Raw genomic sequence first — 18987 nt, forward strand, 5'->3', positions numbered from 1 at the left:
GGGGAATTCCAGGGTTTGTTTAGGGCCTTTTTTGGAACATAGAATTAAAAATAATATGTCAGCACATATCTTCTTTGGATGACAGCTTTCTGCAGACTGCAATCCAAACCACATTTGACATGAAGGCTTTTTAAATTTATTTTTTATTATTATTTATTACATATTGCATATTCTTGCCTACACACTTGAAGTTTTCAGCTTTATAAAGCGATAGAAAGTGTGGCAAAACTGCAGGGCTACAACTCCAACAGATAAAAAGCAATAATGTGGGTGACCTGCAGATAAGAAAGTGCCTGCTGTCATGCCTCTCTTATCCTCTAAAAGCAGGTAAGTTGCCCTGGAGATAGTGAAGGCAACTTAAGGAAAATTTTACCTAATGTGGCAACTCGATTTAGTGGACTCTGCCTCAAGTCATGGAGGACATTGCTCCTGAGAAAAGATCCTTCCTAGGTAGCGTTATATAGCACAAAAGCAAGGTGTGAGGCACTGGACATCTCAATAAAACACGACGGACGGACACTCTGTACAAGCACCCGAAAGGAGGGTGAACTCAGGTGGCGTTCAGCCTCTCCTCCTGGGCGCTAGGGTCAGAACAGCAGTCCTGAGTCTTACACGGCACCAGGGGAGGTTTAGGTCGGACATTAGGGGAATTTCTTCACAGAAAGGGTGAGCAGGCATTGGAATAGACTGCCCGGGGAGGTGGCGGTCGCTGCAGGTGTGTAGGGAAAGTCTGGACATGGCAATTGACGCCATGGTGTAATTGACAAGGCGATGGTTCGGTCACAGCTTGGAATGGACGATGTCTGAGATCTTTCCCAACCCAACTGATCCCGTGATACGCACTCTCAACAGGGCGCAGAAGCTGCTCCGTGCGAACAGCCGCCTCCCGGGCCCGCGCAGCCCGCCCGCTCTCGGGCGTGGGAGGCTGTCCCCGGGGTGTTACAGCCCGGGTGCCCCGGCCCCGCGCGGTCCCAGCGGCACGCAGCAGGTGCTGCCTCATTCCCTCCCTCTCTCCCGGCGCCCGCCTGGCCCGGATTTCCCGGGGGCCGCGCGGGGCGGGCGGGGCCGCGCATGCGCCCGGCGGCCGCGCTGCCCGCGGGAGGGAGGCGGGGCCGGGGCGGCCGTGCGGGGAGAGGGCGGCGGCAGCGCCGAGCACAAACTCCGGAGGGGAAGCGGCACCGCCGGCCTCCGCCCCCCGCCCCCACGCACACACCCTGTAGCGGGAAGGGGGAAGCAAGCAGCCCGCCCCCTCCCTCGCCGGTCCCGGCGGTGCACGGTCCTTCCCGGGACTCGGTGGCGGCGGGCGCTGTGCCCGGGGCGGAAGGCGAGCGGCGGGCAGCTGGGGCCTGGAGCCGCCGCTGGAGGAGGGGAAGAGCGGGGTGTTCCCGCAGCGCGGGTGGATGCGCAGCCTGAAGGGCGGCTCCTGCGGCGCCTCCTGCGGCCTCGCCATGGCCGGGCCCCGACGGTGAAGGCAGCGGGAGCCGCCTGTGTCCGCGCCGCGCCAGGAGGCGGCGCCGCCGCAAGCAGGGGGCGGGCGGGGAGGGGGATGAGCAGCGCCGCAGCCGCCGCCGCCTCTGCGGGAGCTGCCGCCGCCTGCACCGGGGCCGACCGCGGCTACTCCTTCTCCTCCGGCGGCGCCGCTCCGGCCATGGGGCCCGAGGAGGGCTCGGCCGGCGGGCTGGGAGCCCTGCCCGCGCCGCCGCTGGGCTGCCGGAGCCGCTACCAGCTGCTGCTCTCCGGGAAGGCCCTGGCCGACAGATACCGGAGGATTTACACGGCGGCGCTGAGCGACCGTGAGCTGGGGAGCCACCCGGGCAGGTAACGCGCGCCGCGCTCCCTCCCGGGCCAGACGCGCAGCCCCCGCCACCCCTCCCATCGCCGGCTGGGAGCGGCCCGCGCGTGCACCTTCCTCCCTCCCGGCAGCCGCCCTCCTCATCCTCCTCCCCGCCCCCGGGCCGGCGGCGCGGGTGTCCCCGCTGCCATGTGGCCGCACCGCCGCGCCCCGACGGACGGAGGGAAGGGGCGGTGATGTAACCCGGTGGCTGCCCAGGTGCCGCCCGGGCCCCGCCGCTCGCTTGGCCGGCGATACCGCGCAGATGGCGCTGCCGCCCCCTCTCCCGGGGCCCTCCGGGGCAGAGTTACCTGTGCCCGCCCCAGTGTGCGGCCCGGATCCCCCGGGGGGATGGAGAATGCCAGTGCTGGGCCCCCGGGCAGACCTCGCTCCGGCCAGGCTTGCCGGAGCGGGCTGAGTGCCGCTGTCTCTCCGGCGACAGGCAGCGCCGGGCACCCGTGGCTCCCGCCGGCTGTGTTACCCGAGCGAGAGACCGTGGCGCTTTTTGCATGTGCCGGGGCTGCCTTTAGCTACCCTGCCTTATTTTTCCCCCTGCTCTTTAGGTCATGTTCCCCCTTTGCCATCGCCATATAGGCGGTCTCGCTGTCTGGAGGGAGGCAGCGCCTTGCGGGGGCTCTGGGATGCGGCGTGGCCCCACCTGGTTCCCGAGCAGCCCTTCCCCGGCGGGTGATGCCCCTCAGGGCTCCCGTTCCCGGTCCTGCCGGCCGGCTCTGAGGCCACAGCGGGGTGCCTGTTGCTCCTCCGGCCGGGAATGCCGCCCTGCCCTGCTCCCGGGCGGGGAGGGGCTGCGGGCTGTAGCGGTGCGGAGCCCCGGGGAGGCCGCCCGTACCCCGCAGCCCCCGGGCCGGCCGGGCGGATCCTCCCGGGCCTGCAGGCCGCGGCGGGGTGCCCGGTCTCGCTGTGTGAAGGGTGCCCGGGCGCTCCCCATTGTTCCCCTCCGGAGGTCGCTAAGGATGTGGATGACATGAAACCGGCACCTTCCTGTGTTCTCGGCCTGTGCTGCTCTTAGGCTGTGATGTGGGTGGCCGGGTCGTGTGGAGAGCTTTGAGTCACCGTTGTTTCAAGTTTGCAAACGCTCGTAAAGCACGAGGAGGTTGCCTGCTTGGCTTCTTCAGGTTTTTGTCAGTCGGACTTGACAGCAGGGCTCATCCCCACCCCCCTCGCCCCAGAAAGCTGTGTCTAGAAGTAGAATTGACATAAGACACATATCTTTCCCAATTTGCTTATGGTAAATGCTGGAAACGTGGAATGATAACATGGGTGCATGACGTCTTTGCAACTACCGACCTCTTTTCAGAGTGTATGATAGGGAAACTGTAGTTCTTCTTTCCCCCCTGAAGACCAGCAAGTGTTTTCTTACTCCACATATTCCTTAGTTCATTGCTTATACCTTTTCCATTAAATCTCTTCCTGCTTTTGAGCTTCGTATCATTTAATCCCGGGATTGCAAGTGCTGAGTGTAAGGATACTACTGAATGCAAGGAAATCAGCTGTTCAATTGCTCCTCAGTGCTCGAATACCTGTCTGAATTTTGCCCAGAGGGGTCTGTATTTTTTTAAAGCTGTAGTTTTGCATTAGTCGTGTCCTCCGCGTCTTTTGGTTTCAGGACGATTCAACTGCTATCCCTTATACTCAAAATTGTAGAAAATACTAGCTTTAGGTGTGTGTAAATGTTAATACTTCTTTTAATTTATGTTTTTGAGGTCAAGTCAAAGAAGACAGACTCCTTGTACAGGGCAAACAGGTTATATCAGGCTTTGGCAAGTAAATGGCAGGCAGTTAATACTGGTGAATACTGCCAATGTGTGACTTTTGAGAGGAGGAATATTTTATAATTATCTTGTTTCCTGCTATCACTACCCCCACTATCTTATGTGACAGACTGATGGCAGCCAAGATACTGCTTGTGGTCTCCACCTTTTCCCCACATTGCTGTCAAAATACTGCAAAATACTTCAGCCACCTGGTAGACCTAAACAGAAACGGTCAAAAATAAGTCTTTTTACAAAACTAATACAAATCCCAAATATTTTCTAAAGAGAGCTTTAAATTTAACTGTGGCTGCACCTAGTTGCTATGGTAGAAAATAGAGCTGGATAAATTAAATGGACCTTAATATAGGTTGTGACAGAAGTCCTAACTTGATTTTTATATATATGGAAAATTTAAAGCCTCTTAACCAGTAAGAGTGTTTGTGACTAGAAAAATAACTTGAAGTAGCTGAAAAAAAGTGAAACAAATTGCCTTATCAATAGTAATAAAATTCTTCCTGTGTTCCAAGAAGACTAATGTGAAGAATGATAGTGCATCCTATTTGCAATAAGTTGATGTGGAATTTTTGCTTCAAGTCTACAAAATTATACTCTGCACTTCATGGGCCGTGACCAATGCCTGCTACAGTTCCAAACCTAACTGTAATGTTTATGAAGAACTGGCAAGCAGTATGAAAATGCTTTTGTGTAGACAAGGAAATCAAACATTGTGGAGATTATCTGAAAGTCACAAGATTAGTATCACATTTGCAAGGTGTTTGTGCTGGCTGTCATCGGAAGGGATGAATATCACGTGTTGAGTAGGATGCAGTAATTGGCTTTGAAACAGAACCAGCAGTGCTTTGCATTTCCTCATGTGATATGGGCTGCAGTGTCATGGACACTGGTCTCCACAGGAGATGGGCTGGTTGATGTGCTTGCTCCCCCTGCCACGCTGACATAATACTTCTATAGTGTCTTGCACTAACAGATTAGAGACTCACTCTGGGTTAAAATTAACTTGGCAAAACTGGTTTGTTGTAATACGGACTAATTCCCTGATCTGGCTCACCTTGTGATTGCACTTGTGACAGCGTGAGGTGAAGGGTTGCACAAAGATTTTTGTGTACAGAGAGGTGGGAGCAAAGAAACTTAGTTTTGTCACTCATGCCAGCCTAATAATTTTATGAAAGGAGACAGAAAAAAGTATCTAATTCTGTGATTTAACATGCCATTATCTTTGTACAGACAACAATGTTAAGGATCTGCTGCAGTCCTCCCAGCAGTGGACAATTTAGTTGTCAATTCAAGATTGGTTTTGAAGAAGAATCTGCTCTGAGCATGCCTGAGTTTATAGTCTCTCTGCTTTGTGGCCACTGAAGTATTTGAAAATAACTGCATAATGTCTAGTATAACCATTGAAGTGTGTAAAACACTCGTAGGGAGTACTGGCCTCTTCAGAGGGCAATTAAAAATCCATGTTAAATTAAACTGTTGTCTTGTATGCTGGGTTCTAGGTGGACAAAACTGCAGGTGGGCACTGATTTTAGTGCTGTACCAAAGCTCTGTATTTGCAAAGTAAGGTATTTCTGATTTTCACATTTTTGCTGTCTTCAAATGCACCTTTTCTGTAGTATAACTTAATCCTAACAAACATCCCTATCCATCTGAAATGCTGCTTTTATTGCTTGTGCATCTTGGGGGTGTTTCCCTGAGTTGCCAGTCCTTTTACTGTGCTTTCACCTATTTATGTACTACCAGAATTTTCAGTTAGGCTCAGCATGTTCTTTGAGACTTCTTGTCAGATATGGATAGCTATATAAATTCATAATGGCTTTAGGGTGACCTGTTTTGTAGTGGAAGTGTTCACTACATAATTTGGTCTAACTTCAAATTGTTATATTACAATGGCAGTGTACTCTACAATGACAGTCCATAATCATGCCAGAATGACCATTACTTTGTTGCTAAAGTTGCCTCTCAACTTAGATCCTTCAAAGAAAGAAAGCTTCTGTTTGTGTTGTGAACTCTAGTGTTGTGGTCTCACTGAGGCCAGGAAAATTTCAGTAATGATGGGAATGTGAGATTTCTTATATTAACTAGAAATTAGATGGCTGTTTTTACTAGCTATTTTGGCTGAAGAAGAGCCAGCCAACTTTATTTCATGTTGATTGTTTCACCTAGGTGATTATAGCACATTTTGAAAGTAGGTTACTCATTCACACTTGTAATTGTAAATTATACATCCTCTGGACATTAGGTTAGTCTTTAGGCTTTTAAAAATTTACAGTCTTCCCTTATACCCTTACTTACACTCAGTAAAGCAGTGCTTATTTGGGATGTTTCAAGTATATGTACTTGATAATTTAGTTCAGAAATATTACTGAAGCTTTAGCTTTGCCTTGCGAGGGTTTAACGATATTGTGAAAACTATTTTTAAGTAAATTTTGGTGTATGACATTCGTGTGAATTTAATTGTTGGTACACAAGAAAGCCTTAATTTCTTCAGATCTAAAGCCTTTACAAAAGCTGTTAGCTTTTTGGATTTGGAACTTGTTGCTCTTTTAATATGGGATAATAATTGCAAAAAGGTAGGAAGCATTTATTTAGTTAAAAAAAAGGTTATGTGTACAAAGACTAATAAATGACAGTGGTGTTATATTACCTACTACATTTTCCTGCTTTTTCATGTGCAAAGGTTTGCTCCATAGGTCCTTTTCAACTGAAATATTCTAGTCTAGTTTGTCATCTGTTTTTCAGTTCTTGTGTTTTGTAGATGTAATTTTACAAAACAAAGTTCAAGTCTTGTGTAGACTAAAACTGTTTAATTGGGAAATTGATGTGCTGAGTCTTAGATTGAGCAGTGCATTAGAAGAGCTGATGAGAGTTGCTGTCTGCTCTAGGCTTTTTAGCTGCAATGTAGTAATGTTTTAATACTGTATTGCCCCACTGGTTAACGGGGATTAGCAAACTACTAAAATAATAAAATACACAAAGTGAATTTTTACTTATTTACCTTATATTCTGTTAAGGAAAACAGTTTTATGTAGTAGGTTTTTTTTAAAACCTCTAGTTGTCTCTTAGTCTAACATGGTTGTATTTGTTCAGTGTTGGTGTAGGAAACATAACAGAAGCTGGAAAGATCCCAGTAATATTAAATTGAGAGGCTTATAATGGGCATTTTATTTGTGTATATTTATAAAAAATAATTTACATAAGTAATGGGAAAAATTAAAACACGAATCCGTGGTTTGTGGTGGGTTTTTTGGATGCTGTATCTTTTAGTTTAAACTGAGAGGACATGCTAGTTAAAGTTTCAGTTTGTTACACAATCTGCTCTGGCACACTGATGGTTTGTTGGGTAGCGAGTTGAGGCAGTTAAGGTTGAGCTGGAGCAATTTAATAAGTTACCATTCCTCTCTGCTAGCCATGTTAAATGTAGTAAATGTGTTTCCTGCATACTTAAAAACTTGATGTTGAATTTGTTTTTCTGTTATGTTAACTATCAGCTGTCAGGGTTTCCTTTTGGTTTTCCTCCCATATTATGATCTTCCTTCTGGCCAAAATATTTTGAAGATTTTTTTTTAGTAAATTCTCCTCCTGACATATGACGATGTAGGTTTTGCCAAACCCATGATTTAAAGATAAAGTCTGTTTATGTCTTTATAGAAAGCACATGGGATGTATCAATAACAGTTTCAAGGTGCTTTATGCAAACTGTTTTCCTAATCCCTTGTTTACTTTGAAAACTTGATCCCTTGCAGCGTTACTTGAACACATGGTTACATTTTTGTCGTCTTCTTTGTTACCTCACTTGCCATAAACACTGCTTTCTGCTAAATGCAATAGGTACTCCTATAATTATCTTTGTGTTGTAAATACATTTTGAAGGTGATCTGTTCCTTTGGTCTTTCACAGCCAGTTCCTACCATTGTGCCCCTTCAAAGGATGAATACTAGAAATTAACACGGGAGAATAGGCTCCTTGTGCTGTGACTGCATTAAGGCAGATGGCTTCTTTACTTTTAGATTTAGTGTTTCATATGTTTCAAAGCATATTGATATGCTTTATGATTTTTTTCTTAGTGTATCATAGTATATAGCATGTTATAGCTCTTTCACTTCAGACTGATAAATGTGTTGATGAACTTAATTAGATGAACTTAAACTGAGTGATAATTATTTGTTTGCATCTAGTATATCTATGACTACTTGGGTCTGAGAAAAATTTTGTTGCTATTAGTATAATAAATCTAAATTTATACCTGTTGTACACATAATAAAAAAAATCAGAAACTTGAGTTTCCTTGTCCCCACATGAAACTGGAGACGCATGGTTAGATTACTGCTGTTCCTTGCTTTCATTTTCTTCCCTTAACGTTTTTAGGCTTGTGTTCCAAGCATTATTGCCATATGTAATGGGTTTAAAACTCCTGGAAAATGCTTTATAGTTGCTATGAAAGGGTGTATGTGGTGTAACCTCAGTGGGCAGCTGAGCACCGCATGACTCCTGGGTTATTTCCCCCTGCAGTGGGATGGGGGACAGCTGGAAGGATAAAAGTGTGAAAACTCAGGGGCTGAGGTCAAGACAGTTAAGTAGGTAAAGCAAAAGCTGTGTGCACAAGCAAAGCAAAACAAGGAATTAATTCATTCCTTCCTCACCATCAGATGGCTGATGTTCAGCCATCTCCAGGAAAACAGGGCTTCATCATTCCCAGTGACTTGGGAAGACAAACACCATAACTCTGAACATATTGTCCCCCCACTTTTTTCTTTCTGCCTCCCTGTTTGTATGCTGAGCATGATCTCATATGGTAGAGAATATCCTTTTGGTCAGTTGGATTCAGCTGTCCCAGTTATATCCCCTCCCAGCTTCTTGTGCACCTCCAGCTTACTTGCTGGCAGGGCACTGTGAGAAACTGGAAAGGCCTTGACCCTGTCCAAGTGTTAGTCAGCAACAGAGAAAGCACAGGTGTGCTACCAGCACTGTTCCCTTCACAAATCCAAAACATACAAGCATGATACAAGCTGCTTGGAAGAAAATTTTTATTGTAGCCAAAGCCAGATAAGGTCAAAGTAGAAGTCTGTTGCTTGTAGTTTAAATTCACAGATGCCATGGAATTTAGGTTATTTTGGCCATGATCTGTCAGTCTAGAAAAGTTTGTAGCTAAGAGTTTTAACCTTAATGGGATTAAAACAGAAGTCTTACTTCTCTACTGTGCTCCTTGTTGCAGTTGGTGACATTGCTCATCATTCTATTGCTGTGTCTATACAGATCTGCAGCCAGCCAGTCATTTACGTTATACTGAGATGAGCTTGTTGTTATATAAATACCCTATTCTATTTTTATTATTTCAGCCTCTTCTTTATTTTGTTTCACCATGTTACATGTAGTCACTTGTGACTTTCCTATCTGATTTGGCCTTGCTTTTCTCTCCCACTAGCCAATACATAATTCTTTCCAACAGATGTGCTCATATGTCTTCATTATGTTTGTATGTTTTCAGAGTAGTCATTCCCTTTCTCTACAAACCAATTGATTCTCTATCCACTTTTATTTCTAGAATATACTGCTATACAGGGTAGACCATTGACAGCTAAAAACTGGTGAATTTTCAATTGCTTGCACTTGGCGGTTGTCTTCTGCTATTTGTTGCAGACTAAGTTAGAATTTCTTTGGTTTTCTTTTGATAGTAATCACTTTAAAGATGTTACACTGTCATTAACCACTAGTAATGGGCTTAATGAGTTCTTAATAAGAACAGATTTTCCTTGACTTCATGTAGCATATTTGCTAAATTAAAATTCTGCTGATATGATTCTGTGTAAAATAGCTTTGTGTATACACTTTAATTTTGGTGGTTGTGTTTAGATAGGAGAGTGGCCAAAGGTGCAGATTTTGTCATCTCTGCTGTGTTTGAATGACTTTACAAATATGAAAAAAAGTCATAGAAGTGTTTAAGGATAAATACTTTCATCTGCATTGACAAACTTGAGGAATAAGGGTTTTCTTGGAGATCTAATTTCATAGACAGCATTGATGTGAATAATGAAAAATCAGATAATTACGGAAAAGAAACTGCAATTGTCAGTGGTTGTACTGAGAGATGTTCTTTTTGTGTGGAGAACACTTTGGAGGGATGCTTTCTTTTAAGTTACTTTTCTTTATCTGAGACAGATTTATGCTGTTTTGGAAACCTTTCCAGTTACAAAAGCGATCAGATACTGTTTTGTACATTTGTTATGGTCAGATGAAAATCAGTTCCATTTTACTTTGTGCAGTTGGGTTTTAATTTCATTTTTAGAACCTGTAGTATTTATTTCTGTCATTATTGGAGAGGCCTTAGGGTATTCCAGCAGCTGGAATAACTCCTTTCTTAAGCCTCCAGAGTTTTGGCTTTCAGAAAAATGGTAGTTGTTAAGAAAGTTATTGTCATAGTGAAATAGTCCTCAGTTATTAAATTAATGACTAAAAAGATGTGCGATTTCAGCTCACCAACAATAGCACATAAAAATCCCAACTGGAAAAGCAATGAGTAGGGTCACCTTTTTTTTTTCTGTTTTTTTTTTTAAACCTTTTCTTTTCAGATGCCTTAGAAGCCCAGAGTAAACCTGTCCTACTACTCTGCCTATGTTTTCCTCTAAGCCTACAGTAATTGGATTGCAGCTGATGTTCCTTACCCTGATTTACGGATTTAGGGGACAGGATTTTGGTGATTTTTCCATTTGTAGATATACTGCTTAAGCCCTGACTTTCCTTTTATTATTGGCATGGATGAAAATTCACGTCAGAATACTTGATTAATTATTTAAAGAAGATAGTATGTAAGCTGGTAATGGCTCTTTGAATGACAATTGACTTACTGTCCATTTCACTAACAGTGTTGAATTTTAGGCTTACTAAATAAAAATAACTCTAATTTTAAATATTTGAGGTCATCTGAGATAATATTGTCAGCAATCAAAAAAGACTAAGCTTTTATGATTTAGGGAAAATATTGGTTGTGCTCTTAGTGCTGTTTTAAGGTCCACCTATCAAGCTGAACAGTTTCCCACTAATGATTCTTACAGCTGAATTCCTTAAAAATCTGCAGGCCTTGGTGGGCAATCTGCAGATACAGGCAGGGAGAGCAGTGGATGTGCTGTACCTCAGCTTGAATAAGCAGGCCTCCCACAGCATGCACAGGCTGACAATGGGTGGGTTACCTAAGTGGACAGTGAAGAAGATTGAGAGCTGGCTGAGTGACTGGGCCTAGAGGTTTGTGGTCTGTGACACGAAGTCCAGCTGGAGTCAAGTCAACAGTCGTGTACCCTAGAAGCTGATACTGGGGCAAATGCTGTCTGGCATCTTCAGTAATGGCCTGAATGCTGGGACAGTTTCCCCAGCAAGTTCCCATATGGTACAAAACAGAGAGGAGTTCCTCATATACCGCATGGTTGTGTTTGTGTTCAGAGGGATGTGGCCAGGCTGGAGATTTGGGCTGAGTGCGATTTTTAAAGTGCAGCAAGGGGAATTGCAGAATCCTGCATCAGGGATGAAATAACACTGGGGGGCTGACCAGCTGGGAGACAGCTCTGCAGAGAAGTAACTTGGTTGACAACCATCTGTGTGCCAGTAATGCACTGCTGTGGCAAAGGTGGCAGCCTCCTAGGCTGTGTTAGGAAGAGTGTTGCCAGCTGGTTGAAGGAGCTGCTCTCTCCTCTCTGGTGAGGCTGTCTCTGGAGTGTCCAGTTCTGGACTTCCCAGTAGAGGAGAGAAATGCTGCAAAAAGTTAAGTGCAGGGTCGTGTTGGTGTTTAAGGATCTGGAGCTTTTCTTCAGTAAGGAAAGGTTGAGAGGGCTGGGACTATTAGCCTGGAGAAGAGGAGGTTCAGGAGTGATTTTGTAATGCAGTGAGGGAATGAAGAAGGGAGAGCCAGATGCTTCTCAGTAATGTCCCCCACCCTGACATGGCACTGATGTGACACAAATTGAACTTCATGAAATTCAAGTGCATTCCAAGAAAGCCAGTTCTTCCCTATGAGAAAGGTCAAGCATCATCAGGTGTTGTCTAGAGAGGTTTATGTCTCCTTGGTAATACTAAAAGTGCCACTGCACATGATAGTGGGCACATGACTGTCTCTGACACTGCTTGAGCGGCGTTTGACAGAATCAGACACAGAATCACAGAACGGTTGAGGTTGGAAGTGACCTCTGAAGTTCATCTGGTCCACCCTCCACCTGGAGCCAGTTGCCAGATGGCTTTGAATATGGATGGAGACTCCACAGCCTTGCTTGCAACCTGTGCCAGTGCTCAGTCACCCTCACAGTAAAAAAAAAAAAAAAAAAAAAGTTACCTTAACAGGTTCCTTCTAACCTGAATGATGTGATTCTGTAGTCCTTAAGAAAATAGACTAGAAGGACATAGGATCAATATGAAGTTTATTTGTCCTCTGAAAAGATGTGTCACAGGCAACAAACATGGTACTGAGCAATCAGATCTTCCAGCAGAGCTGTGTTTTAAGATGGTGGTTGTTGTGGTACTAGAAACAGAATCATTACATAGTTTAGGTTGGAAAAGACCTTTAATATTACTGGGTTCCACTTCTAACCCAGTGCTGCCAAGTCCATCACTACACTGTGTCCCTGAGAGCTACATCTACACACCTATTAAATACCTCTGGTGGTTGTGGTGATTCTACCACTCCTGGGGCAGTGTGTTCCAGTTCTTGAAAACCTGTGTGCTGAACGATTTTCCCCCAATACCCAATCTAAACCTTCCCTGGTCCAGCTTGAGGCTGTTTCCTCTTGTGCTGTTGCTGGTTACTTGAGAAAAGAGACTGACCCCCACCCGACTACAACTTTTTTCAGAGAGTTGTGTGGAGGAATAAGGTCTTGCCTAAGCTTCCCTTTCTCCAGGCTGAACAACCCCAGCTATCTCAGCCCTTCCTCATAAGACTTGCTCTCCAGACGCATAAGCAGCTTTTTTGTGCCTTTTTCTGGGCCCTCTCCAGCAATTTTTTGGAGTGAGGAGTCCAAAACTGAACATAGGATTCAAGGTGTGACCTTAACAGTGCATAGTACAGGGGGTGATCACTGCTCTGGCCCTGCTGGCCACACTATTTCTTGATACAGGCCAAGATGTGCCGCCTGGGCGCTCTGCTGGCTTGTGTTCAGTAGCTGTCAACCAGCACCCCCAGACCCTTTTCTGATGGGCAGCTTTCCAGCCATTTCCCCAGCCAGTAGTGCTGCAAGTGGTTGTCAAGACCCAAGTACAGCCTCACACATTTGGTCTTAGCCCAGCAAAGAGTCCCCTACCAAGCCATGAGCCACCAGTTTTTCCATAAAAATGTTGTGAGAAACAGGGTCCAAAGGCTTTATGAAGCCCAGGTAGACAACATCCACAGCCTTTCCCTCATCCACTAAGTGGAACACCTGGTCATAGAAGGAGATCAGGTTGGTGAAGCAGGACCTGTGGATAGATAAAAGGTAGGAGAATAAAGACAGTGCTGAAGGTAATCTGGCCCCTAAAGAGTTACAGCTGTGCTAATTATCAAGCATTAAGAACAAGCCTGCTCTTAATAGGCCACAGCTGGATCCAGTTAAGAGGGGTATTATAAAAGAGCAGGTTGGTTGGTCGAGAGGGGAGATGGAGTTTGTTGGCTGTGCTGAGAAGGAGTCAGTGCTGTGAAGAGCTGCTCCTGAGAAATCTCCAAGAAGGTACGAAACCTTTACAATAGGACAGCAACAATGGGTGACCCCGACGTGATCAAGGACCCAGGATGGTGCTGGGTTCCCCCTGAATGGCAGTGTGTGCAGCAGGACACAAGCTGTGTGACAGAAGTGGCAGATGGCATGGCCACAGCAGCAGGGGGTGCCTCAGCAATAGCATGGCCCCTGAGGAGTACGGGGGAAGGTTTGCTAAGTCACTGCAGCACAAGTGCTGGAACAAAAGCAACATGGAGCTTTGAGAGGCAGAGTCAGAGCTGCACAGACAACATGTAAGAGAAGTCTTCTAAAGCTGTATAGTGGCCATCTCCACAGTAACCCGACACGATTGGGAGTGGGCTGCAGGGCGAGGTGCAGCCGGAGATGGAGCCCAGTGTAGCAATGAGAGCAGCAGGAGAAGCTGCCTGATCTGGACCTGACAGATTTCGACACCTGAGGTACAGGTGAGCCACTGGGGACACAATGAGAAATAACTTATGGAGTGCACAGACAATATGTAAGAGAAGCCTTCTAAAATTGTATAGAGGCCATCTCCACAGTAACCCAACGTGATTGGGAGTAGGCTGCAGGGCGAGGTGCAGCTGGAGATGGAGCCCAGTGTAGCAATGAGAGCAGCAGGGGAAACTGCCTGATCTGGACCTGACAGATTTCGACACCTGAGGTACAGGTGAGCCACTGGGGACACAATGAGATATAACATATCGAGTGCTGAACAGATTTTGTTTGATATACATGGAAAGAAAAAAAAAAAGAAAAAAAAAGAGAAAAAACCACACACACACAAAAAAACCCCAAACAAACAAAAACCAAACTGATATTCCATAAGCATAAGTTGTACAGCTGTGGATATTGTCAATATTCTAGAGATATAAATATAATGGTTTCTGATGGTCTGTAATGCAAGTTTGGGCAATGAATCAAAGTAACATTGTAATTAAAAGAAAAAGGGGGAATTGTGGATAGATAAAAGGTAGGAGAATAAAGACAGTGGTGAAGGTAATCTGGCCCCTAAGGAGTTACAGCTGTGCTAATTATCAAGCATTAGGAACAAGCCTGCTCTTAATAGGCCGCAGCTGGATCCAGTTAAGAGGGGTATTACAAAAGAGCAGGTTGGTTGGCTGGTCGAGAGGGGAGATGGAGTTTGTTGGCTGTGCTGAGAAGAAGGAGTCAGTGCTGTGAGGAGCTGCACCTGAGAAATCTCCAAGAAGGTACGAAACCTTTACAATAGGACAGCAACAGGACCTACTTTTCATAAACCCGTGTTGCAGCCCTGGTGACCTGGTTGTCCTGTATATCCATGTGATGGTGCTCAGTATGATCTGCTCCATGACCTTCCCAGCTGAGGTCAGGCTCACAGGGTTTAGTTCCCTGAAGTCTCCTTCCAGCCTTTCTTGTGATTGAGTGGCACATTCTGTGACTTTCAGCCAAGCGGAACCTCCCTGGTAAGGCAGAGCTGCTGGTAAGTGATGGTGGAAAGTGGTTCAGTGAGCATTTCTGGCAGCTCCTGCAGAACTCTTTGGTGGATCCCACCCAGCCCCATAGACTTGTGTATGTCTAATGATGTAGCAAGTCACTGATCATTTCCTCTTGGATGATGGGGGCTGAACACCCCGAGAACAAAACTGGACTGAGACAGAGAAGGGATTAAGTACCTGCACATTTTCCATATACATTGACAGGATGAAGATTGTCCTCACCCTTCTTTTTGTTGTAAACGTGTTTTTAGAAACATGTATCAGATCTTCGTGCTATAGCTTGATATGAGTAAAGGAAATGTGAGAGGAACTGAAAAGGTTCACTTGCAATATCAGATAAGACAAAGCAGCATATTTGTCCAAGCATTCTTGTAGGAAGAACTGCATGGTAACAAAATACAAATGGAAATAATTTATTATTTAGAGTATTTTTGAATTTAAGGTGTTTTGTGTGTTGAAGTCTTGCTGGGTGTTGTCTAATGGCAGTTAGTCCCCAGTTTGGAAATATTACTACAAAAATCTTAGCTTTACTTTCTACAGGCTTCCACTTTTTTTTTTCTTTTGGGAGCAAATATATTCAAACAGTAACAACAGGCAAAAATAAGGTTTGTGAGCTAACTGGCTTGCAACTGAGCTACTTGGCTGTGATTCTGGCAGAAGTACTATCTTATTTTCCTACCCTGCCTGCAACTGTACAAAGAAGACGAGGTCAAGCAACTGCTTCTTGGAGGTATTTTTCATGAATTATTTTACAAAGCAGTAGTTCTCTTTTCAGATACATTGTAACTAACCAGACTTCACATAAAGCATTTTTTTCTTCAGGTGTTCTGTAGATTCCATTGCCAAATCAAAGTGAAAAGACTAGTGTATTTAGTTCTTCAGAAATCAGTATTCTTGGGTTTTTTCTATCTGTGATTTGTAAAATTTTGGGTCTGTTTGTGATGTAAGTATAGAATATACTTGATGTATGTTTATTTCATAAAGCTTGCCAGTACTTAGTTTGGCATTACACTGGAGAGTTTATGTATTTGTATGATAGGCATTTGTGTGTGCCAGCTTTCAGTTTATATGTATGGATTTTGTTCCCTGTCAACTGTTTTATGGCAAGTCCTTTTGGAAACTTGATAGGTATTACTGTAGTTGATATGAAAAATGAAGCATTAAAAAGCTCTTGGAGCTATTGTTTGTAAGCAGACATTTTGTTTATCTAGGCAGGAGCAGGTTGGGGGTTTTGAGTGATATTTATTTTCCTTCTTTATTCTTGCAGCCTACTGACACTGCCCCTCCCCATGGTTGAAAGTGTCCTGGATGTTCCGGCAGTAGATTGAAGGATAATCATGTTGGCTATTTAGTTATCAATGGAAGGTATCTGCAAGGAAGGAAAGTTAACCATGGAAAGCCTTAGGAAAGTTCAGTTGCAGGGTGCTTCAACAGCTTCTAAATGCCATGGAACATTTGCTGGGTCCTCTTGACTTGCCCCACTTTGGCACTAACTGGTAGATCTGTGTTGGTGTGAGTTAGATGGAGAAACACAAAGGCAAGGACGGAATCAGATGTTTGGTGTAGGCTGGACCTAACATTAGAACCATTTTCTGAACATCTCCCATTTTACAGTTAAAGATGCAATGTTAAAGCGTGTACCTTAAAGCAACTCATTCTGTATGCCGGCTTTGTAGAAGGTGTATAGCAATTTGTTTAGGTGAGTTGTTTACTTTGGGTTACTTTATGGGACTTTTTGTAAGGCTGTTTTTCATTACAGATGCTAGAATTCTTGGCAGCTGAAATAACAGTGCTGAGATTACATTGAGCTAGAAGAAATAAAAGTATTTTGTTTGCAAGGACACAGTACATACACATATGGGAGATGTTGTATGTAGAGGCTCTTAAAAGTAGTTGCTTTAAAAAAAAAAGTAACCGTCCAGTTCATAAAAATAAGACTGCTGAGCACTGAAGCTTATGTACATGTGGAGAGGCACCAAAAGAGGGAGTATGCAAGCAGTAACTCCAGTATGTTTTACAGCAAGGTTTATTGGTTGCATTTTGTCACATGGTACCTCTTCATCTCCTTGCCAGCATGCAGCCTCTATGTAGTTTTATTGATACTCAGTTCTCTGGTCATAAAACCTCTTCTTTGTCTATAGGTTAGGCCATTGAAGCTCTGCCCACTTGCTTTGTTCTCTTTCTTATCATTGTCAACTCCTTCATGTGAGCAGTTGCTTGTACATTCCGAACTTCTCTTGAACAACTTATTTATTTTTGTTCCCCTTTAGCTGTTTGCCAGATGCTTCTCAGTTGTTGACAGCAAGTTGGTATGTCTTTTGAAGATGGTCCCACAATTTTGAGATCTCCTCAGATCTTCTGAGCAGATTTGATAACCATTTTTTCTTTAGTATTCCCTTCCCTTTATTTTGAAGCTCTTATTGTTGAACTTCTATGGCAATGAGATGTGTGTATAGAAAGTTTCCTGCTGACAAGTGAACTGATATTTATTAGCTGTAGTTCTCTGTGTTTGATATTAAGTTGACTTGAAGCTCAATTACAAATTTAAGAACTGTTTTGGAGCAATTCAGAGAATGGAGTAAATGGGTTGGGAAATAAGGAAGTCCAGCAGAGGCTGCAGTTACTTTTAAGTTGCTTCTCATAACAGCAAGTTAATGTTCTTCTTGTGATCAAGTGTCAGATAGATTACTTGTTTACAGAAAAGAAGGGGGAAAAAATGTAAAAATGCACATTGTTGTATTTCATGAGAAGAATACCTTCTGGTTTTCTGTACAACAGGAAAGTCTGATGCAGGTTTTGTTATAGCAGATGAGTGAGTATATCATAGCTCTTACTCCAGCCTTCACCTGGGAGGGCCTGCACCTGGAAGCATGCACTCAAGAAGTGGGCTCATGGGAATCTCAAAAGTTTTTATCAAGGCCAAGTGCAAGGTGCTTCGCCTGGTTTGAGGCAGCCCTCGCTATCAACACAGGCTGGGAGATGAAAAGGAACAGATGGAGTAGCCCCCCACAAAGAAGGATTTGAGGGTGCTGGTGCGTGAGAGGCTGGAGATGATTCAGGCAAATCCCCATTACAGGAAGGACATGGACTTGTTGGAGTCCAAGGGAGGGCCCCCGAAATGTTTAGAGGGATGGAACACCTCTCCTATGAGGAAAGGCTGAGAGAATTGGGATTGTTCAGCCTGCAAAAGAGAAGGCTTTGGAGTGACTTAATTGGGGCCTATCAGGCATTTTATGATTCTATGATTTTCAAGCAGGTGCAAGTAAGCAAAGCAACATCTGTTGCTCCTGTTGTGTCATTGTCTAGACTGTATTGTTCCTCAACTAGAGTTTTTAGGTGTGTTGCCTTCAGCCTGATGATTTGGCTGCTTCTGTTCTAGATAGAACAACTGTGAGATAGATTTAAAACTACACAGAAGCCCACCCTGGAGAGATGCTGTGGAGGGGGAAGCCTGTGAGAAGAGGTAGTAGCTCTTGCTCTGCATCTGGATCTGTCCTAGGTCCTGAACTATATAGTCTCTCTGACTATTTCAGTGTTGGAACTGAGATTGTAGATGAAGAAGTTAACAGAGGATGCAGAACGGTAGAAGATAAGATATAGTTCAGTTTGTAAATGTTTAGCTTTAGAAAATCCCACTACCAAACCGGAAAGCAAAAATATAAAACCAGCAATGACTAAAAGGTAACTCATGAGAGATTCTACACATTCTGTAAAAGTATAAAGTGATTGTGATTCAGAAGTAGCTGTGCTACTGCTGGAATTTTTCAGAATTTCATTTAAAATTGTGAGAGATTCTTTTCTGTAGGAAACCTGAAGTAATTCTTGACTTTTTTTTTGTATTTCAGCATTGTGAGACTTTTTTCCACTTTTTTTTCCCCCACTGTTTTCTGAAAAAGGCTTGGTTATTATGAGAGAATAGTGAAATTAGATAGTAATGATGTAAATGAGTTACGACTTAGGCTGAACTGAGACTGCTTAATTTTCAGAAGACTCATTTTCCCTCAGACTTGGGGAAAAAAGCAAATTGCAGAAAAAGAGAAAAATAAACTGATTTTTCTGTAATGAAGATATGAAAAACAGCATTTAATTGTCATAAAGACAATTTTTAAAATACCTCAAAAAGAATTCTCTTAGTAGGATTTCATAGGACATGGTGGGAGTGTGATCATTGGCAGTGTTTAATATCTCTCCAGGGAAAAGAG

The 18987-nt window shown here is 44.3% G+C and overlaps 1 protein-coding gene across 1 annotated transcript in view; it reads left to right on the forward strand.

Moving 5' to 3' along the window:
* Nucleotides 1–1112: 1112 nt before the first annotated feature.
* Nucleotides 1113–18987, forward strand: part of MYCBP2 (MYC binding protein 2) — a 175664-nt gene continuing 157789 nt past the window's right edge. Inside the window, exon 1 of the mRNA XM_064408498.1 lies at nt 1113–1818. Within this exon, the coding sequence (XP_064264568.1) occupies nt 1547–1818 (272 nt within the window). The 5' untranslated portion in view covers nt 1113–1546. The remainder of the gene's footprint in view (nt 1819–18987) is intronic.

Source organism: Passer domesticus, chromosome 2 (assembly GCF_036417665.1).
Source record: "Passer domesticus isolate bPasDom1 chromosome 2, bPasDom1.hap1, whole genome shotgun sequence".
NCBI classification, from domain to species: Eukaryota; Metazoa; Chordata; class Aves; order Passeriformes; family Passeridae; genus Passer; species Passer domesticus.